The sequence below is a fragment of the Penicillium odoratum genome (genome assembly GCF_028828045.1).
Source record: "Penicillium odoratum strain IBT 22623 chromosome Unknown utg000002l_segment0_segment0, whole genome shotgun sequence".
Lineage (NCBI taxonomy): Eukaryota > Fungi > Ascomycota > Eurotiomycetes > Eurotiales > Aspergillaceae > Penicillium > Penicillium odoratum.
In genome coordinates, this window is record NW_026643144.1 from 3,190,885 (window position 1) to 3,209,795 (window position 18,911).

Consider the following 18,911-nt stretch of genomic DNA (forward strand, 5'->3'; position numbering starts at 1 on the left):
ATTGTACTTGATCACTATACAAGAGAAAGAAAGGGAGAAACGTACATATAGGACGAGCTGAAAATATCAGGGTTATGGCAATAAGCTGCAACTCGTAAGTTGCGGGGTGCGTTTTCGACATATCTCTTACTTTTAATGACGATGATTGGCTATTACTAATCACCAGTGAGGATAATTGAGGATAATTGAGGATATATCGCGGATATCCGCATGGATATCCTTGGATATCCTCGACCTTACTATCATACTCACTAAATCCGCTGTCCACAACATTAGAGCTTCCGACCGGTATTTCTTAGAAGGATATATTTAAAAACTTAATATACTTAAAAGATAGGCTTAGGAAACTAATTTAAAGCTAGGCTAGTTAAATTTGACCAAGAAATGGTGAGTTTAGTCATATGTACATCGTTTAGCTAAAAGATCCTACACTACTGCCTTGAGTAAATATATATTTCCATGGTAAAGTAAAGTGGAATTACAAAAAATCATGTATATCCCCCAATCTACTTCAAAAATCAAATTGCTGCTATAAGTAATAATAAAATGAATATAAATTGCTTAATACAAATATATTTCTTAATATTTCATGAGGAATTAGGATAAATAAGGCTAGTAGTATGGTCAGGACCAAACCTGTGTATCTTTTGTTCTGAAAAATAAATTAATCAGCTGGATAAGAGGCACATGACTACCCCTAAGTAGATAATCAGGCGAGAGTTATGCTAGTGCGGATATCCGCAAAATATCCTCATATCCTCGCGGATATCCATGGATATCCTCATTGAGGATATGGTATGGAAGTAATATCCATTATCCTCAATTTGCGGATATGGTATTGAACCTGATATCCAGCGGAGAGGATATGCCGCAGTCTAAATAGAGCTCTTAGTGATATACTCGATATCTATGTGATAGTATACCTAGACGATATCCTGATCTTCTCGAGGACAGAAGAAGAACATATTAAGTATGTAAGGAGCGTTCTAGAGAGGTTAAGAACCTATAAGCTTTACGCTAAGCGCTCAAAGTGCGTTTTCCATACTGACCGGGTAAGCTTCTTTAGGTTCGTCGTATCAACGAGTCGTTTCGGTCATGGAATCCCACCATCAATTCCGCCTGCTCAAATCTGCAGGCTTTGGAGGGAGAATAAATCTGTATAAGGTAAGAGTCTTCAATTTTTCTCGGACGGTTTGACTGTTCCACTAACTGTCCCTAGCCCTCCTGGCACTCTGACCTTTCCGCGGTGCCAACCGACAGCGAGTAAAAGTCTAGCTCTCCACAAAATAATTTAGAGAACCCTCTCTCTTTACCACCCTCTCTTCACTACCCTCTCTTCACCGCTCGTACTTCACCTCTCCTCGTAACGTTCTGTACCTCTAAATTCATGTCAGTGACTTAACGGCGATCTCAGTCTAGATTATTGAACTATAAATGTGCCCTCAAAATGACATTAGTCGCCGCTTCTAGCGTTGAGGCAACGCGGTGGAGAGTTAAATTCGTCGCCTGGTGGGCCCAACTGGTGACCCACCGAGACCCAGTCGATTGACGCTCCCTCTATATGACGAACTAAAATGATTGGCAATCGACTTGGACTCCACATTGTGTAAACGATTTCTTGAATTTCCCCAGAAATGAAAGAACGGTAATTCTGGGCGATAATACATGGCCCACATATTTAGGGATGTAGCGAGTGGCAAAATCTCAGGCCACGCGCATCGAGGGCGGTAAGACATATTATCGGTAAAAGTGAGGAGAATCTTACTAGCGCGATTTGTGTCATTCAACACCCATTTCTTCTTGATTCCCAAGGCATTAAGAGTCCCAGTTTATGCGCTTCCCGAGCAAGTGTTTTTGGTTACGTGGATACACCCCTAGGTATAATGGACTAGCCAGCGGACACAACACGCGAAACATCGGGCCACATTCCCATGGTGCTGGACAACAGTGGCCGTGCCCCGCTCCAAGTTCCAGGCTTCGGAGAGGTCCCGATTGATTATGAGATCTAATGCGATGCCCGCTTTGCACATGGAATGAATGAATGGTGTCAGCGCCCTGCAGTGACAGCTCGCGAGTTAGCAATGATAGCTACCATGAACAACATTACTGATCAGCCGGAGTGGCATATTGATGTCTTCAATGATCAAGTTGTAGCGCAGTGGCGAAAAGAGGCCGTTGAAACAAGCTCACTATTAAGTGATAAGGCGTGGAGCTGGTGCTTAAAGGAGCTGCGTGATAAAGCCGTCTACTTACGTGAGAACTAACATATCCGGGTCCTAGAAGCTGGCTCATATATGTGTAAATCGGATACGATAACTTCACACTCTCTGAGTATATTATTTAGGTCAATAACTACCCCCTTAATTAAGCAGCAGCAGCAAGAGTAGGAGAATAGGGACCGGTAGTCCGATTAGGTTGTAACCCTTGTCGATCCTTTATTATTCCTATTGGTCTACGGAAGAACCCTAGTTTTGTCCTATGGGGGGTAAGTAGACCTGCAGGATGTCCTAAGATCCTATAAAGATACTATAATCGCTCTATAATATTTCGATAAGCGGGAGGATTCTGCAGAATTGGAGGAAAGAGATATAAATAAGTACGGCCATATCCCGGGTCGGGGCATTTCCCCTATTTACTTATGGTCAGAGGTCTATCGCTGGAGTTCAAATTACTAATGCCTTCCCTGCGAGGTCGAGTTTCTGAAAGATTCTAGTACCGAGGTACAGATTATCTCTTATATTAATAATTTGCACCCGGATCATCAAAAGTTATATAACGCTATCGAGAAGCTCATTTTAATGGCAATCAAGCTATGGAACGAATGTTTGGTTCAAGGTCGGCATGGCTGGGATGATGAGAATAATCTTGGGCAAATGGGGCCCGTCCCGCTAAGAATCATTACATTCGGCATTGAATGGGAGAACGAGCTTCTAGAATGGGCTATTGCTTTTAATGTACCTGTATAATCTTCAAAATAACTATACCATAAAGTCCAAGAATAACTATAAAGCAGCAGGAATAACCAAACGGAAGAGGGTAGGAAAAGATACCTTAAGGCGAAAAAGCGTCTTTCTACGAGTCACATACTCAGAGCTATGGAAGGGAGAGATAATATGTAGTTACCTCCTCTGGACTCGGACTTATAGTAAAAGGCTAAGAAGTATCTTGAACTCCCCGAGCGAGACTTAACCGGCCCCGTTAAGGTCCCCGACGACTGGGCAGAGGGTGGTGAGGGTACTCCATAGATCGCTCTAAAAGGGAAAATGAAGCGGGCGCTCCACTTCAAACATCCAGAGCCGGGAACTGCCTTTATATATAAGAATTAGAAGACTGGCTAACATAAAGATAAAGCGATTATTGACCTCTTTCGTGGGTAAGAGGGTTTGGATCCTTGTTATGCGTATGTTAAGCCAAAAGTCCAGCCCTATACTCCCTATATAATCACCCTGTAAGATATATTTCGGAAGCATAGTCTGCAGATTATTGTGAAAATGGATAATATCGAGCTTACCCTAGAAAATCCTGTATATCCTGGCGATGATTGGTATCTTGAATACTAGTTGAATGAACATATTGTGGCTGTGGCTGTCTTCGCATACGACGTTAAAAATATTACTGAGCCTCGTATCTCATTCCGCTAGTATACCCTCTTATACGGTATTTATTATTAGTATGATGATAGGACTCGATTTTATAGGGTAGGGGGCAAATGGGAAAATCCACCCGCTAACCTATATAGACTTCTACAAAACCCAATTTGGGTCCAAGGTCTTGACCCAAAACCCAACCCATATTGGGTTTGGGTCCGACTTCGAAAACCCAACCCAACCCCAAACCCATATTGGGTTTGGGTTGGGGCCCCAAGAAAACCCAATTTTGCATAAAAAAGAGGTCTTGGCATGCATAACCCTACTCACTAATCAAATTAAAATACTGTTTTTTACAGGTGTTCTGGTTTCCCTCTAAGATTCTTTCTAGTTATAGGTTCAATTAAAGGAAATTTTAGGTAATAAAGGCAGAGTAGAAGATAGAAAGACTGGTTTTCTATTAATTACAAAAGAAAAACGTTGGATTTTAGTATATTATGGTGGTAGTTCCACAAAATAGGGAAAGGGTTATGAAGAACATATAGAAATATATATTTGAATATGAAGTAGTCGGTATATTATTTAGAACATTAGTGAAAATGAAACAAAAGTTTTACATATTCACTCTAATTAAGATGATCTCTATATAGAATGAAAGCTAAATTTCTCTGTTACAATTTGTTTCTTTTTGAATAGATAAACATTATTTCTTGCGGTAGAAAATTGAACAGAAAGATTTCTTCTTTCATGGAGTTGAAATATTTTTAGGGATCTTAGGGGAAATTGGGGTGGGAATTGGGTTTTCCTGGGTTTTCTTAGGGTTTATTGGGTTTTGCTGGGGTTTACCTGGGGTTTATTGGGTTTTCTTGGGGTTTTCCTGGGGTTTATTGGATTTTGCTGGGGTTTATTTGGTTTCCTTGGGGTTTCCTTGGGGTTTCCTTGGGGTTTTCTGGGTTCTGTTGGGTTAGACCCATATTAATTCTCATTACTTAGCCAATCAATAGCTATTAGACTATATTACTTTTGTTCTAACTCCCTTTTCTATCTACCTTATACAGTGTCTAATATTGTAAGTCTTTCTCCCCCTTACCTTTTACTACCTAGGGTCATCCTTAATAACCCATCATGTCTCAAAGCCAGCATTCTGACTTTCAATCGTCTATCTATAATAGAGATCTAGATAATCTCTCATACCTTACACCATCTATTCAAGCAGCAATACCTTCTGGTAGCCAAGCTATATCTGAATTTCACCACGAATTCCTTCCACCAGATCTTCCTCTTCCTCAAAATCCTCCCTCTTTTACCTGCGTCGGGCCAGATCGGAGAAAAAACTACTTCCTTTATGATATGTCGAATCATACTGAGTGGGTTGATTGGTGGTTACAAACTGATTATGGGAGCAAAAGTAAGATTCATTGGGATTCTGGCCGCCACTCTGAAATTTGGAGCAGCTTCCACCAAGTTGCTCAAATTACAGATGGGGCACCAAGTGTTATGTGCAAGCGCTGTGGGAGGGTCTTAAAACACCCTTATTCTGTTCGACCAGGCAGCGATAAGGGCTACCAGGGCACATCGACTATGGCGAAACACTTAAAAACTACAGATTGTCAAAGGGCCGCAGCAGGAAGACGGGATACTGAGATCACAGGGTTTCTCAAGAAAGGAGTAAGTTCTTAAGAGATAAGTTTTTGTTCTTAAGAGATAAGTTTTTGTGCACAAAAGATCAAACTAACACTTTAATTAACTAGCAACAAATACCAACGACCATCCCATTCTTAGAATCAGACTGGTATGATGAGATCCTACAATTTCTCACCCTTAACCGTCTCCCTTTCAGTCTTGTCGAGCACCCAACCTTCGCTAGCCTTATCCATAAGGCTCGCTCTGCACCCGTACCTCCACGAATCCCATCCGCCAATATAGTCCGCCGGCGACTAAAGGATAGGGTTACAGATCGCCAAAAGACAATCCTTCGACTCCTACCACCAAATACAAAGATGTCAATTGCACTTGATTGTTGGACTTCTCCGTTTGGACAGGCATTTATGGCTATAACTGGCTATTTTATTGATGCAGAATGGATCTTTCGAGAGGTGCTTCTTGGTTTCAAACCACTTTCTGGTTCACACTCTGGTATAAATCTCAGTACTGTTCTTCTTGAAACATTACTGGAATATGGTATTACAGACCGGATATTCGGATTAACAACCGATAACGCATCAAATAATAAGACCATGGTTAATGCTCTTCAGCAAGCTTTACCAGAGAATATCAACATTATCCGAACACCCTGCCTTGCTCATGTGATCCAGCTCAGTCTTAACCAGCTTCTCGATCGTTTAAGGGCAGTTCCTTTGAATGATACTCCTCAGACAAAGTGGACAGATAAGCAATCAAAATTAGCCCAGGCTAATGCGAAGCGTGAGAAGCGTGGTATTGCGTCGACCTTAAATAAGGTCCGCTACCTTGCGATATATATCCATGCAAGCCCTCAACGCCGTGATACATTCAACAGCCTTCAGACTAAAGAGCCAAAGGTCATCCCAATACAAGATGTCAAGACTCGATGGAATTCAACATTTTTGATGCTTCGTCGGGCAAAGCGACTTCGTGCTATCTTTCCACCCTTCTGTGCTGAGTATAGCTGTGAAGAAATGCTACTAGATGATGAGGAGTGGCGTCAAATTGACTACCTTATCACTATTACTCAGCCATTCTTTGAGTATACTACTGAACTTTCAAAGACCCGAGATATCACAACACACCTGGTTTTCAAAGTCTATAACGCGCTATTCGACCATCTTGAAAATTCAATACGGCAGCTTCAGCGGAAGCGTGTTCCATGGAAAAAGCATATGCTTAAGTCTCTCCAAGCTGGCCGATTAAAGCTTGATGAGTACTACTCACAGACGGATAATATTCGGGGATCTATCTATGCAATTGGTACCATGCTAGCCCCTGATAACCGGTTCCAATTTTTCAAATCAGATGATTGGGATAAGGAGTGGCAGGAAAAATACAGAAATGCATTCCAAGCAGCTCTTGTTCCTTACCAACGCCAGCTCTCTACTGTTTCAGGCATAGCTAGCTCTTATTCTACACCAAAGCCGAGTTCAAGGCTTAATAAGATGCTGAGTGGTAATAAATCGCAGATAAAGCCAGTTAGAGACGAAGTAACACAATACCTTGATGGCGGTTCGTTGAAATATCCTAATCTATTCTATTCTCTTCTATTTACTAATCATCTTAGATCCTATTGATGCTGAGCCTCTTCCATTCTGGAGAGAGAATCAAGGGCGTTTCCCAACAATCGCTGCACTTGCACAGGATGTTCTATCTATTCCGGCAACTGGTGCCGGTGTAGAGCGACTTTTTAATACTGCCCGGGATATCTGCCACTATCGCCGTGGTCGTATGAAGTCAGAAACGATTGAAGAGCTGAAGATGTTTCTTTGCACTTCAAGGTTTGACCTTGAAGAGCAACAAAGGAAGGAAGTAGAGAAATACTTCTCATTAGATGAAATTGAAGCTGCAAGGGAAGAAAATGATGAGAGACTAGATGAAGTTGAGATAGATCCTATTAGTGATACTGAGGAGCAAGCAGTAGAGGGTGAAGACTCTGAAGACTCTGAAGAGGAAGAGGAAGAGGAAGAGAAGGAGGATAGGGATAGGGATAGGGATAGGGATAGGGATAGGGATAGGGATAGGGATAGGGATAGGGATAGGGATAGGGATAGGGATAGGGATAGGGATAGGGATAGGGATAGGGATAGGGATGAGGATAGGGATGAGGATAAGGATGAGGATGATGCCCTACCACCAATGGGTATGAATACGCAGCTACGGGTATCAGGGAGAAAGCGGAAAAGTAGAGAGGATGATGGATTTGAGCACTACTAGTTTTATTAAGTTTTCAAGCGAATGAATATGATCTTTTTACCGTGATTAGTATGGTTACTGTCGAAAGTTGTAAGGGAAATACGCAATTTTACAGCTTTAAAACGCATAAATTATGTACATGCCCAGACTTGGCATGTTTATAATGTTTTGACCTTTTTGGGGCCCCATTGGGGCCCCATATATTGGGTTGGGTCCGAGGGCTAGACCCAAAACCCAGGCTGGGGTCGAAGGTTGGACCCAAAACCCAACCCAAAGTGCGGTTGGGTGGGGTTGGGTTTGGGGTCTATTGGGTTTTGTAGAAGCCTAAACCTATATGGTAAATCCTATGACGCTATATACGAGGCAATATCAGAAATATTGGGATTCTAAGGTCTGGACCTTTCGCTTGATAATTTTGGGTTCCCGCCTTTCCAGAATATAGGCTCGATCGCCATACCACAGGGTCGATTAATCACGTTCCCTAACCTTCTAGAGCACCGGGTCGAGCCGTTCAAACTAGCGGATCCGAGTTGTCCTAGACATTATCGTTCGATTAAGCTGTACCTTATCGATCTATACTACTGTATATACTTAACCCGTAATATGCCACTACAGCAGCATCACTAGTAGGCGTAAGAGGTGGAAAAATCCCTTACTATATCTGGTCTGCCTCGTGAGCTATCGGACGAGATTTTCCAGGAAACAGGCTATTAGCCGATAGGGATAGAGGAAGCGCGGCAACACCAATAGGAATTTATAAAAGAGCTTCGTTAGAATGCGACCACGCGGCTTAGTAGTATGGGTGGCCCTGGGTTTTAATATCCTGATAACTCGGTTAACAGGAAGATGTCGGTGCCCCTCAATCCTTTCGAACCTACTCCTACGGGACTTCTGTGGCCGACTTTGGGGCGAAATAAGGGAACCCCGCCGCGAAAAGACAGAACTAGACCCTTAATTTAATTGAAGTTATGTCTGACGGATCCACTATAAGGCCCGCACGTATCTGTGTAAACTAAGGGGTTTCTGGGTCATTAATATAATATATGCACTTATAATTATTTTGTGCGGGGCTATATGTATATGTATGTACCCCTTCCCCTATATAATATATCTCTACCGCTGATCTTGCTATATGTGAATACTATGCTTACTTAACTCACTATGGCTATAGATTTGGAAAACCTCGTTATCTAGATCATCCGACAGCCAGTTCTTTAGAAGGTCATTCCCTTAAGTCTATTATGGATAGCCTACCGGGTTAATAGATATCTTAACCGTTAAGCTTTAAACAATAGCGTTCAGGCTACCTTTGATTGGAAAAAGGAGATCGTATTAGTGATAGAAGGGTCAGATGGAATAGGTACGGCGACAGTATAAAAGCTGGCTGAGCGTGGAACTTCCGTGATCGTGCTCGACATCCGGCCATTGACTTACGATACTCGTGAGAACCTGCTTTCTAGATCACAAGATCTATGATCACTTTTGCTAATATGTCATTGAAGTCCGACCCGAGGCGCTGGGTTCAGACATCCTCGACAGGATGATGAATAGAGGATGATGACGAACTAAGGAAGCGGTCGATTACCGCTATGACCTTTTGGGACAGGCTTGTTCATCGTTCACCCATTTTCCGCTAGTATTTATATGGTATTCGGACTAAACTCGGAGACGGTGTTATAACACGCTAGAGCACGGACTATATAGGCCCTAGAAATCGCTCAACCGATCGATACACCTTCAATCAATCAACTGATTCTATTGGATATATTCAGTACTAGCCAGTACACCAATTCCTCATCTTGTTAGATGATTCAGAGGAGACAAGGTTTAGAATTATGTATAGGCTGCTTCAATTTCATTCTGGATTGTGGATAGGTTAGCTATTTCCTTCTTGTGCTCTTGATAATTCGAAACTAACCTTTGGAGTCGGACGGTAGCACGCATGGTAGCTAAGATGTGCCGACAACTCCTTTGTTTTGACGGAAACTTATTACAACGGTCTTACAATGATATAAGATTGACTTACAATACAGTCATAAGCCTGCACCGCCACACCTGATAGGAAAAAACCATACCCCCTATTTCTTGCGGTAACGTAATGTATTAGGTAAGATTTCGGCTCTACAATACGATATTGCCGGTTATTAACTACAGCCATCCCCAACAGCTTTGCTCTAAAAGCCGCCACAACTGCTATGTGAGTCAAGTATCCGGAATGCATGTCTTGATATCAATTAACCAAATTTAGACCTGTTCCGGCCAACGCCGTTACAACCTCTAATACTGACTGTGGATATTGGTACACAATCTAAGATAATGATAGTTGTGTCACTATTACGTCTATGTTTTCTATCGCGGAAAGTGACTTCTATTTTCTGAATCCTTAACTCAACAATAATTGTGACTCCCTATGGTTAGGAAACAGCTACGTAAGAATATATCTAAAAGGCTCCATTAACATTATTAACTGATTCTTTGGTCCAGTGCGTGCAAGCAGTCGGAAGCATTTAGATATACTCCGGGTATGACTCGACCACTATTAATTCGCTATCAGCTTTGACCACCACGATCAACGTTAATGCCACCGTGACAGCGAATCGCACCACGACGTAAGTCAATTCTAAGGAGAATAAGATACACACAATAGTGAAAGGATGATTAACTAGAGTTCGGGATATATTGCAGTTGGCTTCTTCCCACTGGGCTGTCGATCTCGACCATTACCGGGATATATAACGCTACTGCATATTTAATGACCGAGGGCTACACGCTCTGCTAAAACGCGATTTCTTACTATAGTCTCGATGTGGATAATATCGTCCTTAGTGATCTCATGACCAACACCGCCTAGTATAGTGAATAGGACCGTGTCTGTGATCTGGACTTGAGCTAGCCTACTCCCATCATCCCCTTTAATACGAGCATTCCCTTGGTCACTGCCAGTGAGACGGGTACGACTTCGGGTAGCGCTGCTGTAGGATCTATCTCTACTATTGTCTCGGCCTCCTATATAGGATCCTCGACCAGCAAGACCGCCACGTCTACGACCTCGAATTCTGCAGCTATATCCACGGCCACCGGTTTGGTCCTTTCCCCAGACGGCACATGTGGCGGCACTACGGGATATACGTGAGCAGTCTGGCTTTGGTGATTATTGCAGCATTTTTGGCGATTAGTATGTCCGATAGAATTATGGAGACCCTGGTTGAATCTTTTTCTAACCTAAACTCGCTTTTACCAGTGGTTCCACCAGCGATTATTGTGCTGCGTTAAGCTGCGATGACTCCGCGGGAGTTTGTGTAGGTGGTGTCTCCCCTAATGGTCTCTGCGGAGTAAGCAACAACGACTGGACATGTTTCAATTCCGGCTTTGGAGACTGTTGTGATGCTTATGGTTACTGGTAAGAACGCACACACACACACAAATTCACGTTAACGAACGTTCTCGCCTTCTGATCTAACTCAACTCCGATTTTTAGTGGATCGACCGATGATTATTGTGGAGCCTCCTGTGACTCCAACTATGGACCTTGCTCCGGAACTATTTCGACAAACGGTCTCTGCGGCGCTGATAATGGGGATTACACATGTTTCGGGTCCACGTTCGGGTCCTGTTGCAGCATCTATGGATATTGGTAAGTGAATGATCTGGCCCGGAGTCTATGACTATCCAAGGAGATACTAACCGAGATGACAGCGGATCCACCGACGAATACTGTGCATCGGCCATCTGTGATAGTTCTTATGGCGGGTGTACTTGAGGGTAAAGCAGAGAGACCCACTAAGTTGAGGCCCTGAAGCCCTCCAAGGCTGTGACTGCTGTGAGGTGGAGAGAAGACCCACAAAAATACTCAAAATTACCAGGGTCTTGTAATGCCCTGTAATACTAGTTCCTGTGCTCAGTCCGCATGTTTCACCTCCAGGGCTTGCATGTGGATTCGGTTTGGATTTTCTCATAACTCATCTACTCCTCTATTTTCTCGCTTTTCATTTCGAATTAAATCTCAAAAATGTCGCACTCAACATCACAAGGCTGGCCGGCCATTCCCGAGATCCACTTGCATCCGACGGATTTACCCCGAGATGAACTGCCGGAAGAAACAAAGGGATGGCTTCTTTTCGTACGGGTAGGGCAGTCCGCGGAAATGCGCTCGCATAATCAATTGATCATTTGTGGTATTGACGGTTAGAAACTTGCAGGAAGAATCCGAATCCCAGCCAGTCTCGACCCCGGAAGACGGGCTGCGACAACGGCGCGCCCTTATTGAGAAATGGGCTACTGCCAGTCAAGAATTCCGCGAGGTCCGTACAGCCAAGCCAAATTTTAAATTTTCCACTCCTCTTCACCTTTTTCTTTCGTCTCTTGCGCTTCTGTAACTCGAAATTGAATATTGAAAATTTTAATCCGCGCAGTCTTACCATGGCCGTGCCCCAGCATACACCTCAGCCCGCGACTACCCGGCCTCATTACTCTCACAGCAAGCCCCGCGGCCCAGCAAGCGGTTCCTGTGTCTGGCACCCGTAGACCGCGAGACTCATCCCCGGGACTACATCCACCTTGTGAAGTTTCTGATTCTGCTGTACGTTCATCAAGGGGAATGGAATGGGCCGCATCCCTTTGACCTGTCAGGCGTGGGCAACGCGCCGCAATGCCACATTCCAGAGTTTGTTAGCCGCGCCACACCCATCGCGCTCGACGAGATCCTCTCCGAGCTGTACCTCTTCTCGGCGGATTTCCACGCTCTCTCGATGACCCGGGCCGGCACGGTTGTGTTCGCCGATGGGCCGTACTACACGTGGTACGTGATCGATGAGCCAGGGCTTCTCACGGGGCGGTTGACGCTGGCTGAGTTTGGTTCCAATGGCAGCGTCCGCGCCTCGACTCTCCGTCGACCCTGGAATATGGGCCAGACGATGTCCTTTAGTCAGATTATGGGCCGACGAGTTTTGGAATTATCAATGTCCGGTATCGGGGGCCCGCCGCAGTATAATGAACCGTACGTTTGTTTCTTGCCTACAACTCTGTCCCCGTTTTCAGTCTTCTAACGTGAATCGCTTGTTTGTGGGAATAGCTTGGATATGGACCTTCCTATAATTGAGCTTTTGGAAGTAACACGACAGACCAACAAGTTCCTCTTCGAGGGCTACGGCAGTCGGGATCTGTGGGTGAGCACTATCGAGCAGAGTGCGCCCGGGTATCTGAGCTTAGAGGCCCAAGGACGGGAGCTGGAATTCAACCTTGATCAGTTGCTTGACATTAGTTAGTTATTGATGCTCACTTTGAACATTTGAATCCGCAAAAAAACTCGCTTGTGGTTGGTGTGGTTCTCTATGACAGTTGGTTCTGACGGCTCTCTATCCGGCTATGCTATTGATATTCCAAGATGCGACCCATACTACCAGAGTCACAACATGAAATCTTAAGTTCGTAATGGGATTATCAATGCGAGACATGTATATAATGTTTGAGAGAAACAGGGAAGCCCGCGTCCAAATATTCAAATGGCCAACTGGCAATCAAATTGATCTTGTGGGTTACCCGGGTAGCAACCCCTCAAGTGGAACGTCCCGCTTCAAAACAAGTGTTTGAATGCTCTTTCTTAGTGGTACGTTTCAAAGCCCATGGATGTTAGGTATTCGAATCTTCGTAACGCGTAATGGCAAGACAATCTTACCAGGATACCAATTGGCCAAGCAAAGCCAAGGAAAATCAAGCAAAATCAAGCTACAGTAAGCGCTTGGCAGATGTGGATGGTCGATCATCAGATGTCTCAGAGCAGACTGTATAGATCGAGAATTTCACGTGAAAGAGCGGGTAACTTTTCCAGCCTGGAACATTGAAAACAAAGGAAAACAAAGCCAAGCTGCCAATTCAGTGATTTGCTGAGTATCATGGCATAAACAAGCTGTCAAATTCATCGCGATGGCGGGGGACATTGACTAGTATGTAACATGCAGGGACTAGACGCGTCGGGGCACCTGATATTTTACAGATTTGGATCTTTGGGCAACGGATGTGTTCGCTACTAGTGTTCTACAGGCTTTCTCAAGTGTCTTTCTAGCCTTTCTCTACGTCTTTCTAACCGTCTTTCCTCTTGAATCCATACATCCTCAAGCTGAGGTAGTAATCTTAAAAGCTACCATTTCAATTCGAGTCCACACCTGCATAATTAAATGTATCCAATGTTGTAATGGGAATGACGAATTACTTTAGAAGCTCTACAGGAAGAGCAATCGAATAAGCGACAACAGGCCACACCAGTCTATAAGAAAGGCGACTAGGTATAGCTAAATTTACGGAATATACGCACACAGCGACAATCCAAGAAGCTTAATTGGCTACATGCCCAATATCGAGTTTTAGATGTCCCCACACCTTATATAGTACGATTAGAGGTGCTTACCAGCGTCCACTCAATATTCCATATAGAGCTAGTTAGGCCGGCCGCTTCAGACCCGTTTCCATCACAGATTATGGACGATTCATATCCCCCACCAATGCTAGTTAACGGAGAACTTGAATACGAAGTAGAAGAGATAATAGACGTAAGACGCAAGAAAATCGGTTGAGGATACCGTGATGAAGCCCTAGTGAAATAGACAGGTTGGGCAGAATAAACCTGGCAGAGGCTCGACGACGTATAAGATTGCTCCGCATTAGATGCCTTTGAAAGACGATTCGGCCCCGTTTCGACCCTATTATAGGCCCGCAAACAACCGAATACGACTCCGACACACATAAGGAGGACCACCCTAAAGGGGGGGTACTATCACGGGCCAGTGCCCAGTATAGGGTCACATGCACCACGTGACCATAATAACCTCTCTGAACACGTAATCAGGGTCGAACAGCATGTACCAATGGTATGGGTCACGTCTGTGTACTTGTCTGGTATTCTCTAGTCTCCACCACAGCAATTTAACATGTGGTACGCTGACTAATAAAGTTGATTACATGATCCATTGTTCCGACATAACCTGTCGCTAACTAACGTGAAGTCCGGTTGCGCGGGCGACCCGGTTGAGCGAGCGACCCCACCAAACTTCGAATAATCATTAATTTTGAACTACCACTAAAACCATCAAATAACTCAAAATTTTGCTAATAAACACGTGAAGGGCATCCAGGATATGTATGACCTTTTATCCCACAGCCAGAACATGTCACATGCCGCCGAACCGAAGGCATAGAAGGTAAAGTAGGCTCAACAACCGCTCTTGTAGATACCTCCGGCAAATATATATCTTTACCATTATCTTCATCCTCATAAACCACATCATCTTTACCACTCTCTAGACCCCCAAAGATACCTTTCTGGGTAGTAAACTTATGTATGGTCTCTCGTTTTTTTGTCTGTTTCTTGTTGGTAGCCTCTAATTGGGTACAGCGATTCTGGAGAAAAATATGGTGGTGGACCACTTTGATAGTCATATCATAGGTCTTCTGAAGCTCTCTTTTTGTTGGTGAAGAGAGGATTGAAGAAGAAGATTCTAGACCTTTTTTGATCCGAGATTGTGATTTTGTGAATTTTGAGAGAGTCCAGAGAGTATTTGGATCACTATCACTGCCGGAAGAGAGTGGTCGCTGTGAGACAATATCGAGAGGAGGAAGGGAATCCAGGCGCACATTTAGCTTTTCCAAGACTTTATTAGCATCAAATGGTGCTAATCCAGTAGCTGAAAAGCTATTTTGTATAGTAGAAGTCTTAAAAGCACCAATTCTCGCATCAGCGATAAGTTCAAGAAAATCTTCCTTATCAATAGAGTTCACTCCATTCCGCATCAAGGTTGAAACCGCTCCTCCATAAAGCCTCTTCAAAACCGAAAAACAGCCCACATCCAAAGGTTGTAAAAGGTGGGAAGCATGAGGAGGCATACAGATTGCGATAATTTGGTTTTCTTCACAAAGTTGGTCAAATTCGGGGGTCAAATGACTCCCATGACCATCGAGGACCAGTAGGCAATATTTCCCCACTCTTGGCCCAATATTTGGGATAAAAAGATGTTTCAACCACCATAAACCAATTGTATTAGTAGTCCAGCCATTTTCACTCATAGTGAGACGTGCTCCTTCTTGATTTAAAAGAAGATAAGGGCGTAGATGCTCTGGAAACTTTTTTCCCTTGAAAATGAAGAGTGGAGGCATAATACTTCCAGAAGCTCGAATACACTCGATTATGGTTACCCACTCGCGATTTCCGGCTTGTAAAAGAGCTCTTTTCCCGTGGTATTCTGCAGAAGTGATAATCTTTTGTGTTGCGCCGATACCCATAGCAAAACCACTCTCATCAAAGTTAAAGATATCGTCCGAGACAATACCCCACTTTTCAATTGTTTTTTGCACCAAATCAAATCATGGTTTAATGATTCTAGGGTCTTCTGAAAGGGCTCTCTGATAGTCGTATTTGCGAGAGAATCGAGTAGAGAGATTTGGGCGTCGTTTGATAAATTCAGCAGGCCAATGATTACCCACAGTAGAGGGCGTAGTTTTTCGGGCATAAAGTAGCAGATTAGCCATATCTCGCAACATAGGCAAAGTAAGAGCTGCCCCTCTAGAATCCATATCCAGTAGCCATTTTTCAATCGATCCTTCCTCAATTTCGGTGAAAATAAAGCGATTGTGTCGCTTTTCAGTAGCAGATTCACGCCCATTAATCCGTGCCTTCAAAGTTGAGACAGGGATATCAAAGGATCGTGCAGCAGCCGCAGCAGAGGGATATTTACCATCTTTTATAGCTTTTATAGCTAATAAAAGACGACCCTCCTGCTCTATTAGCTTTTTTTTCTTATCGGAGCGCTCAGGGGGCATTCTTGTTATGGTTGAAGAAGACGTATTAATATGGAAGTGGATTTTTGGTGGGGTCGCTCGCTCAACCGGGTCGCCCGCGCAACCGGACTTCACGTTAGTTATGGAGAATCATAAAATTAGGTAATCTGCTTTGTCATGCTAGCCTTAGTCAGGACTCAGGATCCGCACATAAGAACCGTGGTTCGAGGGCGGGTAATAATTCAGACAATTACACGATCGAGTACGGACCCCATTGGTCGATAAAATACGTCCGTTTACGTGAGCCGACACTGGTATAAGGTCACGTGCACCACATGACCATAACAACCTAACACGCAGAACACCTACTTAACAATTCTCTCTTTAAGCTTTTTGTACACAGTTCGTGGCCTAGCTCAACTGAACATAAATTCTGCTTCAGCCCTTCACAACCCCCATGGGTTGGGTGAGTCAGCATTTTATGTCAAAAAATCAGGCAGAATCAGGCAGCAATGGGCCGGCCCATGCAGAAGTCTAGTGTCGTATTTAACGTTAAGAGGGTTCGTATATTACTTAGGTAGCTACTCGGAGGAGTGCGCGCGACATCCGCATAGGAAGGGGAGCTTATAGGGGTAGGAACGCTGATTTCCTCGCGTAGAGCCTAAATCTCGCGTAGGATCTTATCGTGGTTATACTGAGAGCATATCTCGGGGTGGCATTACGTTATCGGGTTTCGATCTGTCAGGGTCTGTAATTCGTGCCGGACCTCGGTGAGGGCGGCGCCAAACTCTTCTCTGGTTTTGTATAGTTCTTCCTTATATAGTTCGTCTCGGAGTCTGATCTCTCTCTTAAGTTGAACGATCTCTCTCACCAAATTGCTTACATCGAGCTCGTCGCCCTCGGTCGCGGCGTCGTCCGAAGTTACCACATCAGACCGGGATTCGAATTCAGTTCTCTTCTTTTGTTGGGGCCGGGTCTTCCTCTACTCGTTGTCGATCTCTTGTTCTCGAGCGTAGTTGTTTGGCGGTCTGGTGGTGCGTTTCGGTCTCGACAGTCGCGGTGGCGAATCTTCGCGTTCCTCGCGGTCGGGCGGTTCAGGGGTTCGCATCGCGGCCCGTCCCGCCATTACTCACAATCGATACAGGAGGTCGGTATCGTCGCCACGTGCGCCACGAATACAGGCGTCAATAATAGGGGCTCGCTTATCAGAATCTGATACAGTCCCATCAGTTCCCCCTGCTACGTACAGTAGAATTCGAAAACAGTTTACCCCCCAGACACACAGGCTTTCTTTCCCAGCGCCCCCTTCCGATCGCGCTAAGCCGAATTTGGCCAGGAAAGTCCCCAACATTTTTCTAGATGTACAGCGACCGAACAAAAGTATTAACACCCCCCTAATGACCCGCCTTTCCCACCGCCTACTATGCCTATCCAAATCGCGTATGGAAATCCCGCTAAAACATTTCAAATATGTCTGAGAGCCCCGAATGCAAGCAATGGTTCGATAAAATGGGTTACACAAGCCTTACTACGCAGTGGTGTATACTAAATCGCCTGGTTTCAAAAAGTTTTTGGACTGGCAGAATTTTACATAATCAAAGGGGGTGTTAACACTTTTGTCCGGTCACTGTATTTCTGGGAAATCACCTAATTCACGGTAATTACATCTTCCGGCATTCGGCAGACCATGCTTGCCGAAACCCCCCTGCAGCCATCTCTTTAGTTTGTTTCGGATTGATTGAAACGAAGGTTGAGCAGTCTCAATGCCCTCAGAATAGTGATTAACGATTGGTTCTATCACAAATGAGCAAATCGTGGATCAAAGCGGGTCAATTTCCGCAACGCATGACTCACATTTGCGATGATTTCGGCATCCTCTGCGGTGATCCTGATCAGAGTATTGACGGATTCAGGGTCTCCGAGTAAGTCATCAATCCAGCAATCAACTGCGCTCGTAGCCTAACAATTGATAGATGTTCCCAGGCATGGATACTCGTCGATCATGGCCCGCAACTTTCTTTCTATTGCATTTTCCGACCGATCGAATCCCCGTCGCAAAAGTAAGCAACGGAGCGACTGCATACTGACACATCGAGAGCCAAAATACACAGCAATTGTCTTTTCTGCGTCTGACCAAGCTCCTCTGTCCCTCATTGCATGATGACTAGTCACAGGTGATCTCTTCACGAGGACGTGCTTATGTCAACCCAGGACTATCATAAATATCCATACAGAGTGCTTGGTCAATATGGAGTGCTTAGAGGGGCCATATGAAAACACAGTCCAGTAAGACGCGAGGGAATAGGGGTAAAAGTGTGGAAACTGCGGCGGGCGATCTTGGCAAGTTGCCGGATCCCCCCAAGAGATTTCAGCAAATATTACGGCAGGCAAGTTGCTGCCGGAAACGTAGATTACCATAATTTAGGTAATCTACCAAAGCTACATCTACCAGAGCGTTTACACATGGATTAAACACGACCGTTGATTATTATTACTATCATTATTATTGTCCATTTAGAGCCCTCACAATCGTTGAGCAATCCAGCAAAGCTAGAAGTTTCGAAACTCAACCGTTTAAATCAATCACTCTCATTCTGCTCTTGGTTACAAAATACAGAACAATCATCCATCATCTGATCTCCACACAACAAAGTGTTCGCGTAGCTAGGCGATGTA

The 18,911-nt window shown here is 44.3% G+C and overlaps 1 protein-coding gene across 1 annotated transcript; it reads left to right on the forward strand.

Annotated features, from left to right (window-relative positions):
• Window positions 1-11,478: 11,478 nt before the first annotated feature.
• On the forward strand, window positions 11,479-12,733 carry N7520_003246 (uncharacterized protein; the record flags this gene model as incomplete). The annotated part of the gene is made up of 4 exons (XM_057137181.1): window positions 11,479-11,595; window positions 11,669-11,770; window positions 11,882-12,465; window positions 12,541-12,733. The coding sequence occupies 4 exons, from the start codon at window positions 11,479-11,481 to the stop codon at window positions 12,731-12,733; spliced, it is 996 nt and encodes a 331-aa protein (XP_056999867.1).
• Window positions 12,734-18,911: the final 6,178 nt, after the last annotated feature.